General features: G+C 33.0%; 1 protein-coding gene across 4 annotated transcripts in view; it reads right to left on the bottom strand.

Moving 5' to 3' along the window:
- LOC119834784 (Ca(2+)/calmodulin-responsive adenylate cyclase) overlaps window positions 1-25311 on the bottom strand; it is a 72849-nt gene that overhangs the window by 27246 nt on the left and 20292 nt on the right. For all 4 annotated transcript variants that reach the window (XM_038359278.1, XM_038359279.1, XM_038359280.1 and 1 more), the window contains 4 exons: window positions 17309-17458; window positions 16321-16439; window positions 3983-4094; window positions 3344-3471 (listed from right to left, as the gene is read on the bottom strand). In XM_038359278.1, the coding sequence (XP_038215206.1) occupies window positions 3344-3471; window positions 3983-4094; window positions 16321-16439; window positions 17309-17458 (509 nt within the window). The remainder of the gene's footprint in view (window positions 1-3343; window positions 3472-3982; window positions 4095-16320; window positions 16440-17308; window positions 17459-25311) is intronic.

The following is a 25311-nucleotide window of genomic DNA, read 5'->3' as shown; positions in this document are numbered from 1 at the left end:
ACAGATTCGAAATTCAAATGTAATATTTTTTTATAATTAAGTGTAACAGTATTTATGGCCAGACTAAGTATATTATGTTCTCCATTGTAAGCATCGAATGCTACCCCTTTTTACACGCTTTATATTAGCTTCACCTGTATGTTTGTTTGTAACCGACTTCTTTGGGCGCGATTTTGACCCACTTTAAACGGCCAGATTTCGTTCAAACTTTGTAGATTTATTTAATATCCCTTAACATTCTCGTCAAGTTCGTGCATCATTCAATGTTCTATCTATAAAACATAGCAGACGTAACATAACATCAAAGCAAGCCTACACAAACAGCTACACAGCTGGAGTCCGTAATTCCCAGCAAACCTTTTTACAGATCAATATCGTACCGCAATCACTAACGAATCAAACAACAATGTCATCTATCTTAGAATCAACGTAAGCCTGCTCGATCCGCGCCGTGAGCCTGCAACCCGTCCCATTGACCTAAAAACGCGAACCCTCGATAATATTTGCAGTGGGGGTTTGTGCACTTGGTTACACTGCACACGCATTTGTGACCTTAATTAATTTCAACGTGAGATGTATCGTGGATCGTAGCTGTAATTATTTTTCGCATCAGATACATTTTCATGTGATGACAGTAAACGATTCACTGATTTGAAACGGGGACAGAATATTTTATATTGCTTCACAGTAACGTGCCGCTGTTTTAACTTTAAATGAATCGCCAGTATATAATACATTGTATTAAAGATTTGATAAAACATAATATGACGATGTAAACAACGCTGTTGTAATAGAATAAATGCCCTTGGATACGAGTGAAGCCAAGTTGTAAATAATAATCACAATTCCGACGTGAATAAATGGTGAAATAGACTGGAACAATGCAAACATAAAAGTTGTTCGTTCTGGGCTATATAATAGATTAATCCTAACCACAAGTTTAAATTACGGCCGCTTGTACCAAGATAAGAGGATACCTAATGTATGAAACGAAATAATTAATATTGTTATATTATACGCGCTACATGAGTTAAAGCAAATGAAAAATGCAGAAGTATAACGCAGAAAAACTGATAGTAATTAAAATCAAAAACGAAGGTGGTTCTCTATTCGATTGTATTTTTTATAACTTCATTACTCGACAACTCTGTGGATTATCAACATTGACGTGACGATTCCTTTGTGTTTAATAGGGAATTGTTGATATTTGGTTACATTCGGAGTGGCAACTACCTTCCCCTAAGGGACATCGGTGACCTTTTTTGTAGAAAATAATTATAAAGTGCTTCTAATTGTTTATTAAGCACGTAAAACTTTGCTTTTAAATCGTGTTCCGGATGCTTTTGACATTGTATACAACAAGTATCTAATGAGTTGTTAGCGACCCAAGTGCGTGTGTAATTTGTTCCAAATTGTGTACGACACGTAAAGGTTTTACGATCTTCCCTCCCTATATCCGCATTCTGTTTCTAGTCTAACATCAATCGCTGACAGGTTTATTTTAGTACCAACAGACCAAATGAGGTATCCGATAAAGGATTTGTTGTCGAATGCTATTGAAATGTTTGTCAACGAAATTATTTCGTGCAAGTGCAAGTTATTTCATTAAACTCACGAAATCTACTTATAGGTAATTTAGAAACGGTTTAATATGAAGAAGTCAATCAATTTTAGGTAACTCGAATAAATCTTAGAATTTCCCTGTTTGGTTTGCCGCCTGATGGTAAGCGCTACCACCGCCCATGAACATTTGCAGAGTCCTTACGTCTCTGTAAAGGGATTGCCGACATTAAAAGGAATAAAGAAAAGGTTGATGAGGGGAATAAAGGAAGAGACTGGGAAGGGTAAAGAAAAGATGTGTGCCTCCGGATCAGTCACACAGTAGCTACTATTTCACGTCGATTTTCTGTGGGTGTGTGGTTCCCGGTGCGAGTCTGCCCCATTCGTGTCGAAGCTTATTCGACTCCCACACTCTTTACATAACTTTAGTAGTGAGAACTCTAATAATATTAGTATTATATTTATGATTATCGTAGTAGCAATGCATAGTCAAAGAAAAATCTTTATTGAATCTATGTAATTGTTCGTTCGAATGTAATTAATTAAGATATCAGCAACTGAGATCAAAACTGGTACAATTTAATGTATTAGATTGGAACACTACTTGTACGTTTTCTATCGTATATAGTGTAGCATTAACCTAATTAGTGATTACCTGAAATGGGAAAGATGATACAGTGAAGCGTGAGCTAAATTATAATTACTTAAATGTGACAATATTACTTTTCCAGAGCTATTTAATCTAAGAACAAATTAACAAGAACTATACAAGTAGATTTAACAAGCTTTCTCTCTTATAAAATACTAGCTTATGCCCGCAGCTTCGCACGCATTAAGTTCGGAGTAGTTTAATAGATGGTAGTATACATGTAAACCTTCCTCGTGACTAACTCTATCTATTAAAAAAAACCCCATCAAATCCGTTGGGTAGCTTTTAAGATTTAAGCATACATAGGGACATAGGGACAGAGAAAGTGAATTCGGTTTGAACTACGTAGTGATTAACCTGCTAATTGTAGAAAAGAGATGAATACGGCTTGTTTTATTTATTTCATTAATAACCACAATAAAATTACCTTACTCAATATAACATGAATTTTATGTAGCTAACATGCCATAAATGTTCGCATAAGAATAACATACAGAATTTGTATCTCAACTAAAATCAAAACAACGTGAGTCGAGAGGACACTATAACAAAGAGGTGAAGTTAATGTCACAAACAAAACCACGGCACGGTATTCGTGCCAAACGGTACTAGCAACAATTGCACGCCGCAGACATCTTTGAACAATCGTGTAAACTCCACAAGCACGTTTGAGATACTCACGTCGCTGTATGCAAGCCATTTTAGATGGCGACTCAACGTTGTATAACGATTCATAATGCAGTGTATGAAACAACGCGTCTTTCAAATTAAGTGTTTAACTAGAATGAGGATTGTGAATATATAATATAATATTATGTTTATATTCTACCAGTGGCGGATATATTTGATTAGTGAAATAACACAGAATTCTAGTTGTATAAATTCTAATAGAGCTGTGTGAGATTCCAAAAGATGTATCTGCTTCATTTAAATTTTTGAATCGCTCTAAACATAACTTTGTTATATCAAATTATTTTATTCCATATTAGAATAGTAATTAGTATCATAGAATAATATAAATTTTCCTTAATATTAATGTACACAGATTCCTAATCTGCACCTATAGTTTTCCGTCCATACGACTAAGCGTATTGTATACAGATGCTGAACACATATCGATAAAACTGTACTCACGCGATAGCATCGATCATGTCGAGCCCCATCTCGACGGTACAGCGCGCGTGGTCGGAGCGCGGCTCGGGGAGCCCGGACACGCAGTAGTAGCAGTCGCCCAGAATCTTGATCCGGAGACAGTGGTTATCCTGCACATACCCATTCAGTCAATGGTAAAAGAAAACCCATTATTGTGGCTGGAGAAATGTTGCTGACAGATGCGTCAGTTAACTTCATTCGAAATAACAATAGATACTACAAACGGCTGACCATTTAAGACGGTTTAGACGATACATTCACATTTAAAACAAGTTAGGAAAGAGTACTCTAACTCAGAGCTCGTTTCTTATTGTGTATTGCTCACTTCGATATCTGTAAATACAGTGCTGGATATAAATCACTCCATGTTTTTTCGTAAAATTCTACGTACGGCTCAATTGGAGCACGATCCAATTCCACGACGCATCCTAGAGTTGGTTCGCAAACCAATCGCGTACCAAAAACTCTGATACACAATACTGATAATGCTGTAACTACTTGCGTAAAATTAAACTAACAACAATGAAAAATAACTAAATAATAAATCAAATTTCAAATCCGTCCGAACAGTTTTTATGTGTCGAAGATTATATACAATTAGAGGTAAAAGAAGATACGTACATTAGCCAATTGGTCAAATCTGCCAAACAGCTCGTTGAGCAACCGGACCAACTCCTGCGCACTGCACTGCGACGCGAGGACCGTGAAGCCCACGATGTCCGCGAACAGAATACTGGAACAATCGATTTCATTGTCAATCTTGCACTTGCTACTTCATCATTAACTTTGATTTGAAAATGCTTTTCTCAACAGATGGATCTTACTGGCTATCCTGATCATACTCCACATAGACAAGAAGAGAGGAATGGGTAACTAATTTAAATTGCATTCCTCAATCGCAAACATTCCCTTGCTAAAAATAAAACACGTTATATAAAAATTATGTTCATTTTAAATATTTCTATGTTGTTTATATATTCTTTACCCTAACTCCTAAATTAATTATCCTTAACCAAAGGATAATGGTTATACTGTTTCCATTGTTACACTAGTCCTCACCTGGAACACACCAGAAAACCCCGCCATTAGCGGTAACGAGGACATAATTAAGAGATTATGCAATACATATTACGTTCAAGTACTCACAGCATTTTAATAAGGGTGACAAATTAAATTATACGAGCAATGACACGTATTTCAATTGGCATACTAATTAACTTAAATGAAATTTATAAAACACAGCATTGTACATTATTGTTTTAAGTATCTTTATGGAATCTATGAATTTTCTGTTCAATTTTAATTATCAAACGTATATTTCCTTTTATTGTTTCATTCACTTTCTGCATACTTCATTAAATTTTAAAATGTTACAGTAAAATCACGAACAAAAAGACCCGTATTTCTAAAACAGTTTCAATGATTAAATTTCCAAAGAACATGAATGAAGAAATGAAATGCAATTGATATACTTGGTTTTGCTGCTAGGTAAGGCCTCTAAGCGGAAGAAATAAATTTGTGTACAGAATGTTGGATCAATGACAAAGTTGTATGTACGTATTACATACTCTTTTTCGTTCCTTTCGTTTGTAGATAGTTTCAAGTAGCAACTTAGACCTCTCAGTCAGATCGGGTAACTATAATTTATACATCAAGGAAGTTCACGTAACGTATTTAATGGGGAAAAATCTCCTGCCCAATAAATGTTAGTAGCGCAATAAAAGTACGCCATGACATTGTTTCAATGTTAATCGCCCTCGTAAATAGATGTAACCGTTCATGTCGAAGCCTCTTTAGCTAGTGACGCAAAGGGCGACCGGCGCATTGTTATCAATGTCATGGATGAAATACAACCTCCGTTTGTTTCAGGGTGTTTAATCGGACAAATGCGGGTTTGTCGATAAATGTCGAACCTATCGGGCCACTTGTGTTTTAAAGCAATATGTCGTAAGTACGGTGTCCTTGCAATTAACGCATTGAGTTGGCTCCATAACCTTCTTTCAGGTTATATGGAATTGTATATTAATTTGTTGAATCAAAGTAAACTGGAATACGACGGTACATTTAAAAAAGATTATTAATAAATACACATAATAATTTATATTTTATAACATAAATAAATAAAATAACATAAATCACATAAAGGTTAACATTGCCATATATCTAATCATGTTAGCATAAATCTTTAATATGACTTCCTTATAAGAGAAATTATCTTGCACTAAGAAGCCTAATTTTAGTTTAATTTCCAACTTGATACGTCATATTTATATCACCAGCACACCAAAGCAAACAATAACCAAAGATGACATACGATTTAACGCCTTTGTTCGTATACCCTCATAATAAAACAATTATACAAGTGTCAGAACTAATTCTGAAGATAATACCGTTTTGTGTCAGCTCCAATCGAGCTCGACCATGAAACACTCTCGCTGTGAGCTGTGGAAATGATAACAGGATTTTCCCGAGTCCGGAGGACAACCACCCCTTTCACAATGAAATAATAATTATTATTGTTTGATATATTGAGCGTTTACAGAACTGAAATCGCGAACAATACCATAGTCATAGTCATCATAACTGTTCGTTGTTGGGACATTTCAGAGAGCCTTTTTCTCTAAATTCGCTTATTATTCACCATACTCATAGGTAATTTTGCTTAATGACCATTGAACAGAAGATAAGGATAAGGATTTCTTATTATTCTCCTTACAAAACCATTTATTATTCAGAAACGAACAATGAATACAACCTACTCGATATTCCTCCTTCAACTTCTACAGGCAAATCTATTTTGATAACAAATAAAAACTCCCAGTATATTTAGAACCTTCATTCCCCGGCGTATAACAAACGAGCGAACTAGTAAATAACAATTAATTGTATGATAAAAACAAAGATTACTTATTGACCTTTGATATATAAACATTTTCGTGTATTTTGTTTGTGTGAACATTGACGTGTTTTTACAATCAAATTGGACGCGCTAACGGCTCACTCAAGGCCGAGTGTGGATGCGTCGATGAACAAAGGAGACGTATGAATAATTTTACACCTATTTTTGGCTCATTTTAATCAACTGTTAGCAACGTATACGATACTCTGTTGTATTCGTATAAATTATCCGTATCAAAAATCATTATTTAAAGGATTTATGTACTAGTACAGTGCGTAATAAAGTTATGATATTCATTTATTTAAACAAAACTAAACTTCTAAAAAAAACTAAGAGATACAGTTTTGAGAAATACTAATCAAAATTATTTTATTTCACATTTTTATTTAAGTTTTATTTTAATAATATTTTTAGTATATAAAATAAATCTATAAAGTATCATAAAATAGACAAGATATTTAGGGCGAGTGGCTCATCTCAAGATCCCTTAATCTTTACGATGCCTGTAAACTGCTAACAGAGAACATGTTATTGGCAACGCAAGTTCCAATATTAATTTCAAGCCTTTCGTTAGTGAGCTGAAAGCTTGAAGTGAATCCTTTGAAGGAAGTTTCTTTATTACAGGTTTTAAGATCTCTACATCTTAAAATCCTTCTCAGGAACCGTATTAATTACATACTTTATGTCACTGAAAAATGACAGTTTGGACACCTGCTACATATTGGGGCCTGTGTGTACATTACAAACAGTAAAAAGATTAAGTTTAATGTCTTATTTATATCTTTTCTTTTATTCCCCTTATGTCTTAGAAGAATGAAAAACAAAGTAGATAATTGCTCCGTGTAGGTCGTCTTATACAGTTATCAATGATAATCCGTCGGCATAAATTAATTTGCTTTTTTATTTGATTTTAAACGAGAAAAAATGGCTATTTTCAAAGCTACAGCGTGAGCAGTACAAGAAATACTAAGCAATTTTATAACCAGCGGTATGGTATGGAAACGCAAAACCTACCCAGTCATAATTATAGGGAGGCAGACAGACAATCCCATCAGCCAAATATCCGTTTAGCCTAAAAGGATCAAGCGCGGTAATAGACTTCCTGCGGCGTGACGTCACACCATCGGCTCTGCGCATCACAACTGTACAGACGTGCTCAGAATGTTCACCAGCAACTTTATTGCGACCATTTACATTTTTACATCTCATTTGTTCTTATCAAAATGAAAGCACTCTTTGATGTTGTTTCGAGAATCGTATATCGTGTATCTCGATCGCACATTTCTTTTGTGTTAGATTTTGGACATTGCTAGAAAGTTTCCTTTGTTATATGAGTTGGGATAAGTTGCTCCTAGGAGATGTAAAAAGATATTGAAGAGCTCAGCATTCTGTTGATACTTTTACTTATTACAGTTATCTAACAATTCCTCTCTGACAGAATCAAAACTAATAACAAAAAATATTGACAAGTGGTGAGCGAACTTATTATAACGAATTATTCTTACAGATTTGCTTGTTGAAATATGGCTAAACGGCCTGTATAAAATAGGTCAAAAAATATCTACGTATTTAAATTTATAGTGGATGCTGGCACGCATAACAATGGTATGTTTATTTTACTAATGAAGATGTACGATTAACATACACATTGTGCAAAAATGCATTATCCAACAGAACTATAATTAATGATCAATTAAAACATGAATCAGTTAAAGAACAAATATTGATGGTAGGTAATGGTTAATTTGCACTTGACCAGCAATTCAATTAGGATCCCATCAGGCCGCGCAACTATTTATTTAGCGAAACCCGACTGATAACTAAGCTTAATTGAAATTTAAACTAAATATATTTCCAATAGAAACTGAACTAACATCAGATAGATTAAGTTACACGCACGCAGCCGCTAATAAATGATTCCTTTGATATCTTAAGCTTGTAATGATAGAGCCGACGTATAAATTTTAAATACACTTGATACGCCTTTATAATAAATTCATTATTCATTACACGAGTAATTTTCATAGATAGGCGTTTCTCATTTACATATTACGAGTTCATTACTTATAACCATATTAGTGCAAATACCTTTTGTATGTGTTAAAATGTTGTTTTTGTCACGATCTGAACTTTATAAATTGTTTTTAATGGGCATTATGTTATTATATGTATATTTAGTCAAAGGTATTACTTTTGATTTGTAGGAAATATTTTTTCCAGATAAAAACCCTGAGCATGTTTATCCTCAGAGTGTACGGAAGGTAGAATGACGGCGGAGAAAGGGTGTTGCACACACATTTGTCATACTTTTTGTTTAAAGCATTTATTCTTACATACAATATCTCAATATATTATTAATGGGTTCTATGTTCAATGCGCATGAAAAAGAAGTTAAGCAAATTGTTTATGTTTTTTATACCGTGTATGCATAGGGGAAAAATAACCTACGTCTAGGGAACTAACTGAACAACCGTCGCATTTTAACCCTATTTGACGTGATTTTTTATCTAATCTTCGGCTTTCTCTATATAGCTTTTCAATTGTTTCAAAAATTTAAAATGAAAAAAACAGAAAGAAAAACTAGCACACAGATAAAAATTTAAAACTTATTTTGTGTCTATAGCATCAGAGAAAAACTTAAATACGTACTTGAGAAAACATAAATATATCATAATTTTATTATACTTTCTTTCGATAGCTACTTTTTCACTTTTACATTTCATATGCATAGTTGTATAAATTTATAATAATGCAGACAATATGATAAGGTCTATGTCATTATCTCAGTACAAAGTGATTGTAATATTAACAATTACCTCCAACCGTACATTTGTTTGACCGATACAGGTTTGTGCGGTGTTAATAAAGGTGTGGCAACAAATGTTTATTGCTAATGTATTTAAATAATACAAGGACTGTTTAAATGACATCATCAAGGAATTCTAGACACACGAACATTTAAAAATATTAAATTGTACCTTGGACCCTTTGACTAAGAACGCAAATCTAAAACATATTAATATTAAAGGAAACGTCTATCACGCTAAGAAAAAACAAAACGTTAAGAGCTTACACTTCATAGAATATCCGGAGAATAAAAACAACTGACAACTTGATATTGAATCCCGTTTTCCGAATCCATTGAGGAAGGGTTACGCAACCGCAAATGTTTCGCGGTCATCCAAGAACTAATCTTATCCCTTACCATAATCCAGATAAGCTTCCTATCCGTGTAAACAATAGATTAAATAAGTTTCATAGTACAAAAGGTAATGCACATTAGGCTATTGGTTGTCTGTTACTGTACCGTAATGATCTACATGCACGCCACTAAATCAATACAAGATTTTTCATAGCAATATGAACTCAACCAACTGAACAATGGAATTTAGGTACATAGTTAACGGAATTAACAACTCGATGTGACGAGACCGTCGAGACCGTCCTTAATTGGTATATCTTTCACATTATTTGCAACTTGAAGGGTATCTTTTGTTAGACTATTAATGGCGCTGGAATTCAAAAATAAACCAGATTGAGAAATCTCAACTATTTCAACCATTTATCTAAACTCTAAAGAAAGATAGAAGCTTGATAATATTCATATGCGTAAACATTAAAATTGACTAAAACAAGGTTTGGTCCGAAGCCAATGAAATGTCATCTACTCCAAGTTCTATTCTGGATATCAAGGGAATGTGAACATTTTGCTATTTGAAGAACTTCCAAATTTTTTACGTACTTTAATTGGTACTTCTTCATACAAAGAAATCATTATTAGTACTGACAGAAGAATAAGTAGCTGTGCGTATGGTTTTGGACAACAACACATTAATGTTCCATACATAAACATGAGGCATAATAAGATTCGATCTTGCATTATATAATTAATCTATTCCAGCTTGCGTACAATCTCATTAGATATAAAGTATGGCACTCGACACGATGCTCCGTCATTCAGTGGGTGTTGACATAATAGTTTGTCGTCTACAAATCAAAATATCCAAGGCTAAATAGCGCATCCAAATATCACTCTTCATACTCTCTTACAATAAATTAAACGATATAAAACATTATTAGGTTATAATTCGGCCCCGTGTCACTGTCTAGAATTTGCGGCGCCAGGAAAAAGGCAAGTAAACACCGGGCTGTGTCACATTAACATTGACGTTGTGTAAGCAGGGATACGTGAACTTTGATCTTGATTAGTCAAATAAATGATTATTATTGATCGATCTATGGCGATGTTTTGTCCCTTCAGTAAATGATGTATATTTCCAATGATAATATTTGATCATTATTTTGATCACCAATTTAATTTTGTGTGAGTGTATTCGTATACGTTTTAATTGAAGAATGTAGAGTATGTTTTATAAAAATCAACTGGTAGTTTTTCATATCAAATGAAACATCTAGTATGGCAGAATTTAACGACATACCTACATGAAGGGTTGTTGATAAGCACGCTAGTACGCACCTGAAGTAACTTTACTTTTCAAAAAGCTTATGGCACAAATATGATAAAAACGGAACTCGTGTTTTTTATAGGGTAAGTACCATATAAAAATAGACCGTCAATCTTTACGGCTTCACAACATAATCGTATTTAACACATTAAGTAGAATACTATTTAGCCATAAAATGTAATAAAAACAATAATATTATTACAGCAAACAGATATTGGAGAGATTTATTAACATTAGTTTTTCGACCAAATATTTGATACTTATTCTAAAGTAATTGAACTGAAACATACAATATTGAATTTTTTTTTATGTCATAGTCGGCAATGGAGCTGGTGGGTCGCCTGATGGTAAGCTCTACCAAAACCCATGAACATTTGGAGAGGCATAAGGTCAAATTGCAGACCTTACGCCCAAGCCCATCCATGGATCATAAGGGATTATAATCTTTCCTTCCGTAACTCGCAGATTCTGAACCTCTCTAGCTACTAGAAACTTTTTGCGGCGAGCGTGTTTGAACTTAATCAATTGGTCTGTAGACACCACAGAGCGACTGAGTGGGCACAAGCACTATTCGAACGAGAACAAAGGATCCGTGCTCTTGAGCCGTCTGATGGGTGTCGACTCTCACAATCACAGTGGAAGGAACTACGATCTGAATTACCTTTTAGTAATTGACCTGTCTGCTGTGCTGATAACGGTAAAATTGTTTCGAATACTAAATTAATTTTCATGTTTTGTGTACTATAAATATGTGACAGTAAATGTGATAAAATATACGCGAAATATGAAATTATATCGATTTTTTAAATTGAAATATTATGACCTTTATGGTCATGCAAACATGTGCGACGAAGTGCTTAAAATAAATGTCATTGAAATTTAACAACAACATTCTATTTCTATATATTAGATTATGGCCTGAACCCTCATAGGAGGCCTGTGTCCCAGCAGTGGGACATATATGGGCTGATGATGAAGATCTTTTTCCAACGACTTATATTCATTCACAATAAGACGTATGCATTTGTTATATGGATGCATATTTAATCGTAAGCATATCTATGTATGCTTAGTGCTCACCCAAGGGGACATATCATTTATTTTCATTTCGTATAAGATCGCTTACTTCATACATTCCTCTCTCTGATTGTATCATTGAGTTAATATTAGCACAACAAAGTAAATATCCTGCTAAACGTATCCGACGATATATCGAATGTAGAGAGGAGTTTTAATTCGTGTTAATTTAACCACCGCCTACTGCGTCTTGTACTCGATGCAATAAAATTACCAATTGAGATTGTAACAGCTTTATATGTCGGAGAGTATTTGATTGATCATTATTACATCAACGAATTCCAGCTATCCCTACCTATTTCAATATCTTTTTATTTCACATAGTTCATGAACTTCTTCATGCGTAACAATGCAAACGATAAACATAATAAATCTTTGCCTATGCATATTTTGAAATCGGATGAAGCCAGGTTGCGACACTAAATAAATGAAATTAATATGTTCACGTGGATATAAGTCTCATAGAACATTTGATCATAATGCAATAAATTACTTCGTGTCTAATTTATTTGTCTTAATTCTCCGATTTCGGAACAACGCACTGCAGATTCACATTCACAGGTAACATGTAATTGTATAGATATCCCGATCCGAATTGCTAACTTCCAGAAGCTTCTAAATCAAATATACAATGTATGTGTGTGTGTGTGTGTGTCAGTCCATATCCTAATCCCATAACAAATATAATAAAAATAGCAATTTATTACGCGAATTAGTGTAAAAAGCTCAGCGAAGCGCATTCATTACGGGCGCACTAAAGACACTTGGCAGATCTCGGGCACAGTCGCTCGTTGACAAACTCATGCAGTTCCAGTTTATTGCATAATGATTAAGCAATTTGTTGAAAAAAATAAAAAGTGTATTTCGAACTCTGTATTGTACTGGGTACATTGTGCTGGTTGCTGGCTTGTAATATCGAATGTTAGTCAGTGCGCGAATAGAGCTAATGATCGCTAATTTCTATCAAACTCGGTCAAAAGTAATACGGTGACCTATATACGAAATAATAGACAATTAAACAGTCAAATTACAACATACACGTTATTTTTATTTCTCCAAAAGTCAGATAAGACTCTAATATTGATAAACTTTTCAAATAAAAACACTGAACGAACTAAAAGAAACAGACATTAACAGATCTTTAGTACGTAAATAGTTTTTCGCGACTATAAACATCAAATAAAAGAATTTATAGCCACTTCCATTAATATGCTCCAAATTACACGGGCGTTAGAGGCAGCCCATTCAATATTAATAGAAATAAAGCGTGCCATTACGTTAAACCTCATATTCGACTTTACCTCAAGTTGACATGTAACCTTCCTTAATGAGTGATGCCTGTGTATGAACAGTTAGTCTCAAATGAATGCCGCTTCTAAAGTAACTTTTTGATTACAAATTTTTAAAATACTCGTTAAATTGCTATCGTAATATACGTAAGCAAGTAGGTATATATTATTTTGCGGTGCGTCGGTTTTACTTTGAAAAATATTAACATCACCTACGATTTTGAGAAGCAATTGTAAACGAGGATTTTATTTCGATTCTACATTTATGGTGGTAACTCTTTATTCGTGATATTTATATATATGATGTGTTGATTATATATTGTGTAACCTAAACAATCACATAAGGAATAAAAGGCATCAGGTATGTAATCTGAGATTTGAAAAATTCCGTTTTCAAAATGGCTGCGCTCTATTTAGAAATCAGTTTAAATTGTAGAAAATCTTTATATTCTATGGGAGAATAGTAAATATAAAACATTTTTTTCTAAACAATTAACGGTGAGTAGTTTATATTTTGAATTATTTGTCTTTAATACAAATATTACAATCCATAAAATGAATACAATGAACCATCTTGTAAGTTAGAAGTATTATGACATGACATAAATTTATGTACTTTATACGAGTATTACTCAGCAGCAATATAAACTGCAGCTGTCTCATTTTCTTCTCGGATAAATTCAGGAAATTGGATAGTTTAAGATGTCTTAACAACTATATTTTCTTAGCTTATAAAATTGGCTTTACCAATAAAAATTGTAAATGTCATTTATATTATCACTAGCTTTTTGGCCGTGGCTTCGCACGCGTAGTCAAAATTAAAGTGTAGTCAGTCCCGAGGTTTACTCTCCATAGTTATTGTTCTCGTGATATTACCGGGATTAAAAAACATCCTATATTCTTTCTCAGACAACTGTCTTACCAAATTTCATCCAAATCATTCTCTAGTCAGCCAAGAAGAAGATACAGACAGGCAGAGTTACTTTCACATTAATAATATCAGAAGAAATTAAAACTACAATCCAGAAAACGTAAGTAAACGTAAAGATGTAATTAAAAAATCCAGGATTAGTCGATCGTATCCAAATAAGTAACGTGTGAAAACAATGCAGTAATATAATAACGCGCTGCACTGCTATTGCTAACAAGCAACAGTAGTTAGATATTCCACATAACCGCAGGCAGGAGCCGGTAATTAGTATGCGATAAGGCATTAATCTTAACGAGCGGATCGTTTGGCTGCCGGTGATAATGTCAAAGAGGCACTAAGCTCAAATAAAATGCTCATTGTGGACGCATTTACGCGTTTATCGACGACTTAGCGAATAAGTTTTACAGTAATTGTCTTTCAACAGGGGGTTCACAGAACTATTGCGAAAAATGTAATAATATGTCTTGAAATGGATACTGACTCCTACATGTGTATGTGAAAATCATACAATTTTATATAATAAGGCATACTTTTGTTACATTTCGCCTGTATTATTTGAATACCGCTGGCACGAATTGTTAAATAAGTGTCGATACAAATGAAACCGAACGCCAAGATGTTAAAAGGAAACGAAACTTATTGCCAAGAAATTTGCTGCACCGTTTCTGATTTTCATTATTCCGACTATTACAGTACGATGAATCTATTTATTTTTAATTCTACTTTGGGAATTTGGTATGAAGAGGAAGACCTATTCTGTCTTGCATGTCTCAGCTTGCCTACCTAAAAGTCCAATATAAAAAAATATGTATATTTTATACATGGGACACCTACGTACGCATAAAAAATCGAAAAAACTAAAAATATTAATTGGCTCCTGGAGGGTTATCGTGGCGTCTTAAACCACTACTAATTCCTATTGCGGGAATAAGACAAAGTAATTTAGTTCACGTAGCGAGATCATTTTTCATTTACCATTGATAGTAAATTTAATATAACATATAATTTAGCTAAATAGACAATGTTATCAAGAAATTGTGAAAACATGAGTCTTTCTATTTACTTCTTAAAATATCCTCGGTATGTGTAATAAGATTTACTACAATCTTTATAGTATTTTAGCGTGATTACTTCAAACAAACGATAACTTACGGCCAGAAGTTTATTTTCGCCTAGACAAGACCTTATAAATATGTCAGAGCGACGATCAATCTTAGGTGTATTAATCCCTAAGACCTGCCATTTGTCACAGTTTTCCAATATTGGTATTTACGAACGTCGCGCCATTTAAGCGAATATAATACAAGTTTTGAATAAAATATACTGGTTTAATCAAAATATCAATCATCATGCCAATATCGTAATTGTGAATGACACACTGCTATTAATTCCTACTTCTAACACGAAACAAACATTCTTTTACAAGAAAATATTTTTTCATTATAATTGGTGAAACCCCCTTGTCATATAATACAGCCTATATGGCGTATAGCCTTCAATCAAACGCAATTTCTTTTGAGCTCATTCAAAGAAAAATAACGACGAGATTGGAACATTGAAATACGATCACAATCCCAGTCACGTATTACATACAGCCTTATCAATGGCAAAGAAATATGTCCAGCGCATTGAATATAGCATAGAATGGTTGGACAGTAGCCAAAAGGGCTCCGATAGTGACGAGCAAATGTAAGTACTGCGTAATCAATAGCGATTAACTTGTATCGATAACTTTATGATGAAATATGAACGCCATTACGTGCATGTAACCGCAACTGAAATAATAATCTTATCTTCGAATATTAAATATGCTATATAAATTATATTAAACAGTTTGGCCGTATATACAGTAAGATTGCGAGCGGAACTTTATTGTGAAATATTTCTCTCTATCCAGCAAAAGTACTTTTAACTTTATTAACGTCATAAAGTACGTCAATGTACTTCATACTCATATAGTCTTAAATATAGGTCACAGTGACAAAGAAATGTGTGGAACATCTTTTTTTATATACTCTATCGATTAGAAAGCGCGCATAGAAGTGTAACTATAAGGCAAATGATCGTTGATTAAAATAAAGTCTATAAAATTGCATATAGTTATTAAAATATTGAATAGATAGTACTGGTTTGAATATACAGAAAAGATGATTATTTATAATAATTGAGGAACAAAATAAGACGATACCCATTCTAAGTTTGTATAACATATCATTCTTCATTATCAATGTGAGACAAGACACACAATATATAAATCGTAGAGCATTCCACGCGACGAATATCAAAATTTCACTCACCTAACTTGTTCATGCTTCTGTATGTAGATCTTGTGGAATTGTCCCTCGACCGGTGATATGATATCGTTCTTCATTTCCATAGCGACGTGTTGCGGTAAGACAGACAGTAGCAGCCTTTCCTGTTTACAAAACAACAATTTCAATTTGCCATACATGATATATCTAAAATAGAGGAAAATTTACTACGAATCCTACTTATTCACGGGCCTAGTTCTGAGTATTTTTGTTTTAATGTTCTTACAATTTTCTTGTGTAGAAATTAAATTAACTATAATTCCTTTCTCTTCTCCACGAGCTAACCCAAAGGCTCTGTTCAATTGATATTTTCCTCCTTTTTTTTAACTTTGGACTGCTTATTGTGACTTGAAATGTCATGAATGTTACGGGCACTTAAAAATAAATAGCTATATACATAATATTCATTAAAATTAATGTTTCAATTTAATTAATATCATGTAAGTATTAAATTATCTCAATATGGTACAAAAAGTGACACAATAATAAATTACACCTAGCCACATACATAAATGATAAGCCGAGGACCGCGGAGCCGAGCTGGCGGTTCACTAAATTTATATAAACACCAACGATATTTATACCTACCAACATTTGATTTGTCTTTATAAGGAAAACACATTTGTCTTCAAAAAATATTTATAATTTGTGGAGATACAAAAATATTTTATTCTAACAATTATCGGTCTGTCGATGTTGTGGTTCTGACAATGACTAGTAACATATAACATTTTACTACTATATTTTGTTAAATCGCGGTTTTTATAATTTCTAAATATGTTAATAAAATAGCTAGTTGACATGTAAATAAAAAATTATTTACAAGAGATAGACGTAATAATTAAACAAATAAGAACATAACACCAGACGCGGGAGCTAAATTCAACACAAGCTGCATCATTACGGCCACCATTACAGCATTATCAAGACTCAAAAGCTTTACTACTGCATTATAATTCTAAAGAAACTTTACCAATTTTTCGTTCTCATCTTCCATATCCAATCTAGCTGCTATGCAATTCCGCGTGTCTAGGAAGGCGCGTCTCTGGGCCGTCTCCATCAAGGAGTGCATCAGTGCTCCAACCACGTTCACACAGATGAAAACCACCACGTTCCCCAACATCTGGCAGATAGAATAATATAAAAATTAGTAAACTGTGCTAAAAACGTATATAATGTCGAATGGAATGGTGTGCGTTACATCAGAATGAAACATGTATACATTTTAAGAGCAAGCCTTAGATTTTTTTTCGTACATATTGCCCAGAACCTATATATTTTTGTAAAAAAATACAATGATTTGTGAACACACCGTATCATATATAATTCAATCAACATTCATAAAATGTAAATGAATTCCACAAATCTACCAATTTCCAAATCAACGATAGTTCCTAATAAATCTGTCTGCACACAGCACTCAGCGGAATATCCTTCTGTGTACTGAAAGACCAAATCTGGATTTCGCACCTCACTCGTAAGCCTCTTAACGCATTACATCAGGGTCAAGCACTACTGGACTAGACAGGGTTGATTTATTAGGTATTAAGACAGCATACATACGATGGTATGGTTCGAGTTATAAATCATGAATTATACAGTACCTTATCAATACAAAAATCGACATACTACAAATGGATGACTGCAAAAACTGTTTAAACAGAACTCAATCAATCAATGCTTTGCTGGAAATAACCTGTCACAAAGCAATAGAGACTGTATATGTTAGGTGACACTTGCAATGACAGTGTTTTCACAGCACTGGTATTGCAGTGTTAAAATAAAAGTTCACATTGATAACGCAATTTCACATTTTAGAATACTCAAAAAAAGGTTTACAACACCTATTTTTTGTTGTGTTTTTGCGAAGTTATTTATGTACGTAGTAAGGATTCGAAAACGTAATAATTGAATATCGCTAGTTTAATCTACTGACACAATCATTGGTAATAAATCAATTAAAAATACGAAATAACATATACACTCAACCACCAACCAATAGAATTCTTGTCAAATATTTTACATACATTGAACATATCCCGTGTAGAATAAGCTAAGTACTCTACAGAATAATAGGATTTTGAATTCAATTACACTCGATGGACACTCGCCTTTAAAGCCAAGCGTAGGGGAACTGTACAATGGTTGGCAGTTTACATTACACGTACTTGAGCAAAAACGCTATTAAAGAAACACGATGCTTCAGACCTCATTAGCGAAACTGAGAGTGCTTTTTGTAGTGAGTTATTATCGAATATTACATTATATTCCATCAATTAAAGTGTATATTAAAAAGCGTTCTTCCTGTGTTTTTATGTTGCAGAGTAAACGAGTGCCTTGCAAACTTATCAGTTATTATTGACAGCAGATGTATGAGCAACATGTAACGTCACTAGTTCCAGCAGACTATGAATTAAGGGGTTCATCCATTAAAAAACAAGCAATGACGATTATCTTTTTCCAGCGCATATTATTTATAAATTCAATAATTGACCAAAACATGCTCATTAAGGGCAAATCAAAAACCTTAAATCGTTGTAAAAAAATCCTGTATATGTTTCTACATTGAGACAAAATATGTATATAAAATAACATTTATATATTACAAAATGAACACAATTTGAAACATCCCCGCTCACAGTAACTTCCTTAACGACTCGTTCCCATGGTATTGCTAACTAAATGCCGTATCGTGAAAACAAGAGAATTGCAATTTTTGCTACACTTTGATTACACGTTTATTTTTTGTTTCGCTAGAAATCCTATTTATTTGAAAAACACATTTTGTTTTACTGTTAACGTTCGTGACAATAACCGTAACATGAAATTGGGGTTTTCTATTCATACTTATTGTGCTTCATACAAATATGCTCAAAAAATATTATATTTAACAGTACTTACAAAATAATATTTACGAAATTAGGTTTTGACTTTACGTAATAAAAGTAAAGTTTTTTTATATTTATTCAGTATTATAGGTTGTTTATATGTATTTACATAATTATAATGTAATACATTATAAACCTTATCATTAACCATTCATCAGTCTTACAAATTACTTGTGACCTACCATTTATATTAGCATCCAAAGCATCGATTCACATGGAGAGTAATTGTGGTTTAAGTACCGTTACATAAGTATTATTAATGAAAAGCCTTTATAAAAGGATGCTTATCAGATGTCGTAAGTCCATATACATCATAACGAAACAGGTGCCATGCGCAGTCGGACATATGAAAAAAGCATGAAAGAAGCGCCGCCGCCGGCCCAAGCTAGAAAACTGGTTTATTTGCATAACTGTGTATAGTGCACGCTCTACGCCATCATATAAGCGGCATAAATAAATTAACCAGCCTCTCGTTTGCATATAGACAACGAGATTATATCTACGACTTTATATTTTTACGCCAACGATTTCACGAAAAACAAAACGGGCTGATCATAACGCTGTCAAAGATTCTTGAAAGTTTTTGCGTAACCGACGTTTCATGACAGGGTCTTAAATCTAACCTTGGATATGTAAAAATCTCAAGGAAAATTATTTATTAGGAAGCCAAGATGAATGAGTGGTTTGATTTGGGAATTGAATAAAAAATATAAAGCGTTACAAATGTTTTACGTGTTCCCATTGTTCGTTTATGTATTTCGGAATCCATTGCTGTATGCTGTATAATTTCATTGAATTTGATAAAATCTTCCCTTCAATTTCATGATTTGTTTATGATAAATCATTCTAAATATAACTAAATAATTTCTTCTCTACATTATATATATAAATATAATGACGCCTTCTTATCTCTAATGTACAAACATGATTGGAAGCAAGAAAGCTCTCTCCCACTGTTTTTGAACATGCAACAGAAGTGATAGTGGAACATGTTTATTTAACATGGCACTTGACGTTACTTTCTGGTTATCTTGTTATAAATCTCGACATGTACAGGTGCTTGTTTCTATTGCTGTTATGAAAAAATGTCAGTCAAATACGAATTAAAACGCACCGAGGTTGCCGCACAAAGTTAGGACCCCATTTGCCTATGTTAAGATTTTGGTTGTTGCATCAGTATGTGGTGGTTGCTTAAATAATTGGTTCATAATCGCATCTTATTTATAACATTTATAAACAATAAGACTATACGATAAATCATTAAAAAACCTTTATTACGTACTACCTGATATAGATTCTTGCAATTTTTACAATTGCATGTAAATAGGATACTTCCTATCCCTAATATATTGAAACATTTGTTTACATCAACGAATTCCGAATAAGTATAACTCTATCTCTTGCTGAGAGAAATCGTCCATGTCTGACAGACTGAGATAAAGAAAATGAACAACAAAGTAATCTTCTAGGAATTCCCATTTTTCTTTTTTGACCGCATAACTCTAAAAATAGCCAAAAGCGAAGTATGAGACCGTCTAAGAGAACTGAACCGTTGTGATTATGTTCCCTTGGGATCAAATTTGCAACGATAGATTCGATTCAAAGAAAACTTGGAACAAATCAGAGGGAAAACGGACCGAATACGAAATGGATGAACGGACAAATATATTATGTGCTCATGAAATCTTATCTATGAGGGTTGAAAGCGTTAGTTTGTTTTATAACCAGTAACCTTTTGTATGAAATAAATATCTATAATTTTGCAAAATACGAAAATACAAATTAATTAGTTCGTTGTATGCTTCACCAGTGCACACCACGTGACTGTAATTGCTAATTACAGAAATGACTATGTATATTGTAATCTCATAGTTTCGAACAATGCTGTTTGAGGAAACTTGCATTCTAGTCTGATATGTATTACTGTTATAATAATAATAATTTTTATCGCTATATCAAAGAAAGAAACATGTAATATAGCACCTATTTGTACGCTCATACAGTTTAATCACTAAACTATATAAACTATTAATATTTTAATCATAATAACATTAATCTTGCATAAATTGTCTTCTCCGTAATACACTTAATCACATTATAATTTTACACCACTTATATTCAGATAATGTCCATGTAGTATTGGATAACCTTTTAAAATAAAACACCGACTATTTACCATACAAACGTTACAGATGGAAGTTGTAAATATTTTAATTAATATTTTCCTATTCAACTTAGATTATACTGACAACCCGCGGCTAGTGTTTCCTGATTTAAATTAAAATGCATTTCCATAAAACTGTTCCCAGAATTTTAATATAAATATAAAATCTAAACCGTTTCTAGTCATCAGAAATCATTCGATAATACGTACGTATATCGCTCCTTCTATTCCAATGTTAGCTTACAGATCTCGGAAGTACAATTCACAACACATTCCTGATTCAAACTTCCATCACTCTCGAACATAAAATATTATTGCAATGTTGTATTGCGAGAACAACGAATGAATATTTCAAACGCTGAAATTCGAAGCTGAACGGGTATAAATTCATACATCGGCAATTGGACGTCGGAACTAGTTCCTACCAGTCATATTATTGAACTATTCAAATAGCTTTGTTATATAAGTAACTCATTGTGGAGAAATAGACGAGTACTTATAGGTTGAAGTTGGAGACTTTTCAGCTAGAGGGATCAGTCTGAAAGTGATCAATAAAGTTTACATTTGAATACATTTATTTCTACTTTTAATCTCTCGTGCAAAAACTAATGCAATGGTGCGTAATGGAAGCTAATTACAGTAAAAAGCCTGATATTTCCAACAAATACCAAATGTTACATATATTTTGGTCTATCTTGCAGGATCCAAAGTAGAGTCGACTATAGAGCAAATATTGATAGTTTTACTATAATATTATCTTTTTGTTGATATTCTCATGTGCATATGTTGCCTTAATAACCAGACGTATTTGTTACAGATTTGTTTTAAGAAATATCTAAAACAATCCTTATATTACAGCGTAACATAGTAAAATAGTTGATTAGAATTGGAAGGGATCTATCAAGCCCCGATTAAAGACTTTTTTCCTCATGATTCGGCGCCGGATCCTAACATTTATATCAAAACATTCAAAAGATCCACTAGGCAACGCGAGTACAAAGAGCCTAAATATAATCTCCTTATAAAATCACACGCTACACGGTTACGATGTCATATTTTCTAGTTTACTGGTCATATAAATATACAGCCTTCCCTGTCCCCTCGTGACCTTAAAGAATCATCGACGTGTGGATAATGCGTAACAGAATAAACTTCGCGCGAAATGTTGCGGTATTAATATGCTAATGAGATGTCAACACGTCTTTTGATTGCTAGACTCCTATTTTCATTAAAAAGTGTATTAAAATTCGTATCTTCAGTTTCAACGTGGATTTTTAAATGCTGGCTGTTTAACCGGAGTCGCTTTTAATTTAGATTCTGTTTTGTGACGTCGTATTCCCATAAGGGGACATAATTATTGCGAGTAAATTTATGATCAGCCTTTTGTGCCTGTCTGAGACATATTTTTTGCTTCCACCGTGCGAAAATCGACCCGTCTGAGATATGTTATATCGCTAATTAACTAGTGTCTCGGTTCGCATTAATTATTATTGGATAATATGGCTACAAACTTTAGACAAAATTAAAGTCATTATAGATCGATAAACTCGTCATCTTTTATGTCTTTGATTCTTTTAAACTTCTATGGAAACATTATTGACACTCCTCGGTTGATTATACCTTCTATTGACAAGCGTAGCCCGATTGCGATACAAATATTTATTTAACAAAGTAAATTAATCCATTCACAATTCCTGAAAAGGATTTTAAACACTAACAAGCTCTCCCCGAGTACGATACTCTGGCTGTTGTGAAGCAAAAACGTGAAACACAAGCGAAAAAGCTTTCAAAACGCTTCTAAAATATAACATAAAAGTTTACAGGCGTAGCTTGAAGCACTATGAATACATATTCGCTCCGGTTCCCACTATATATTTAAATTGTATTTACCTTAATTTACAGGTAGTTTTAAAAGATTATAAATTTCATGTTCTAATTCCACAAAGACAAAGAGTTCTTGAATTTTTATGTTTCTTCCGTTCTTAATTTATACTGAAGTAAAAAAATTATATACCAATGGACCGAAAAATAATACATTTTAGAACCAATCTTTTTTTTACACAGTTGCATTACTGTATCACAAATTTCGCCATCATTATTTCATTTGGTAACCACTACCAATCTCATATACATAAAGCAAAATGTATGTATTAATCCAACGTGAGATATGGCATAGTCTTATCAATAAAATCTTTTCATAGAACAAAGAGGGCCCTTAAAAAGATAGAATCTTCACATACAAATTCGTATGCAAACTGGCAAAAAGGTTTCAAAACCAGCGAGCGATGTCGCCGGGATATAATTAAACACAAGTTGATTTCTTTTAATAAGCACCTGTACATAATAGATTAGTACAACCTTGGACATTAATTTGTAAATATTTCATCATTATGTGCGTGTTAATAAGCACACACATGTCATATTTATGCGTTAAATAGTGCCGGATTAACTGTTATAGCGGTTCTTCGTATCCTAGTTGCAATATAAATTCCAATTGAATATGACAGCTACAACGTGAATATGAATTCATAAAACATAGTATTGCGTAATATGAGAATTGAATCAATTTCAATATATTCAATCTTAAAATTAAAATACACTTCAGCTTTATCTTATATGTACAAATATATTTAAAATAGTATTAAGAATAAATGTTCTGTGTTCAAAACATAATCAATGCTAACCAACATTAAATATTAATAGTTTTGTAAACTAACTTATCAACTTAAACTTCATTACGTACACATAATTTCGAATGTATTTCCAAGTGGTTTGTTTCATTAGCAGCCTAAACATTATTCCTTTTAGTTAATATTTACATACTCAAGTATGATATTTGTCAAGATTTATTGTTGTTTTACGTGGACTATGAACCACAGCGCAAACCGAGCGTGCAGAGGCAGCGGCCGGCCTGTGCTCTTATCGACTTTTTGTATGTTTGTAATTTGTTAATTTAATATTGCTTCAAGTAACAAAACTCTGTTCGTCATGCTATGGTCAACTAGTTATGCTCAGAACGCATTATTATACTATTCTTCATTGCCACAACACGACGAGGTCCTATAGCAAATCAGCCACTACACGAATTTCGCTTATGTTTCTATAATAGTCCTTAAAAAAGGAGGTTATCAATTTCACTGTATTTTTATGGCTTTGTTGTTAACCTTTTTATTTTTTTTTTTTATTATTTAAATTAGTCTAGTTCTTACAATATGCAGGCGGTTTACTTTTTTGTTAAATATAATTATTTTGCTCAATGAACGCATCCGTTCTTTGAGCGTAAGTTATAGATGTAGTAATTTATCAATAGCCGAGATTATACTTATTATTTTTCAATAGGTTTTATGTATTAGAGATAAATACATCGAACAATGACTAACAATAAATTTAAATATTAATGCGAATTAACAAGTAATTGCCATTTAAGTATTAATAAAAATAATTCAAGAGTTAATCTACTAACGAAACGAAACCATAAAAATTCGTTATTTTATACATCAATATTCGGTTTGAATTTATTTAATTTTATTTTATCTTCAACACAACACCAAAATCTAATGGAAAATGAAATGAAAGCAGCAGAAAACAAGTTCCTTTTCCAGATCCATTCATCGACAAATTATAAGAGATGAATGAGCAGCAATTGAAAGCCGATACGAATCGGGGGTCAGTTGAGCAAAACATTTGTTACGATCTCAATAGGCAGGGCCTCGGCGGGATACCATAAATCACTTCTTACCTCGGATACTCGCTTATAACTCATAACCGATAGCAAATTATTGTATCGAATGTTATATTACGAGAGCAATTTAAGTAATGTTTTATATTGGCTTATTTAATAGCCATTAAACTATACCTAGTCTTGCCATAAATATTGTAATAAAGAAAAAAGAAAATTGTTAACTGCAAATAACATTTATTACT

Source organism: Zerene cesonia, chromosome 20 (genome assembly GCF_012273895.1).
Source record: "Zerene cesonia ecotype Mississippi chromosome 20, Zerene_cesonia_1.1, whole genome shotgun sequence".
Taxonomy (NCBI): Eukaryota; Metazoa; Arthropoda; class Insecta; order Lepidoptera; family Pieridae; genus Zerene; species Zerene cesonia.
The sequence above is the reverse complement of the archived record's forward strand: the minus strand, read 5'-3'. Positions and strand labels throughout refer to the sequence as shown.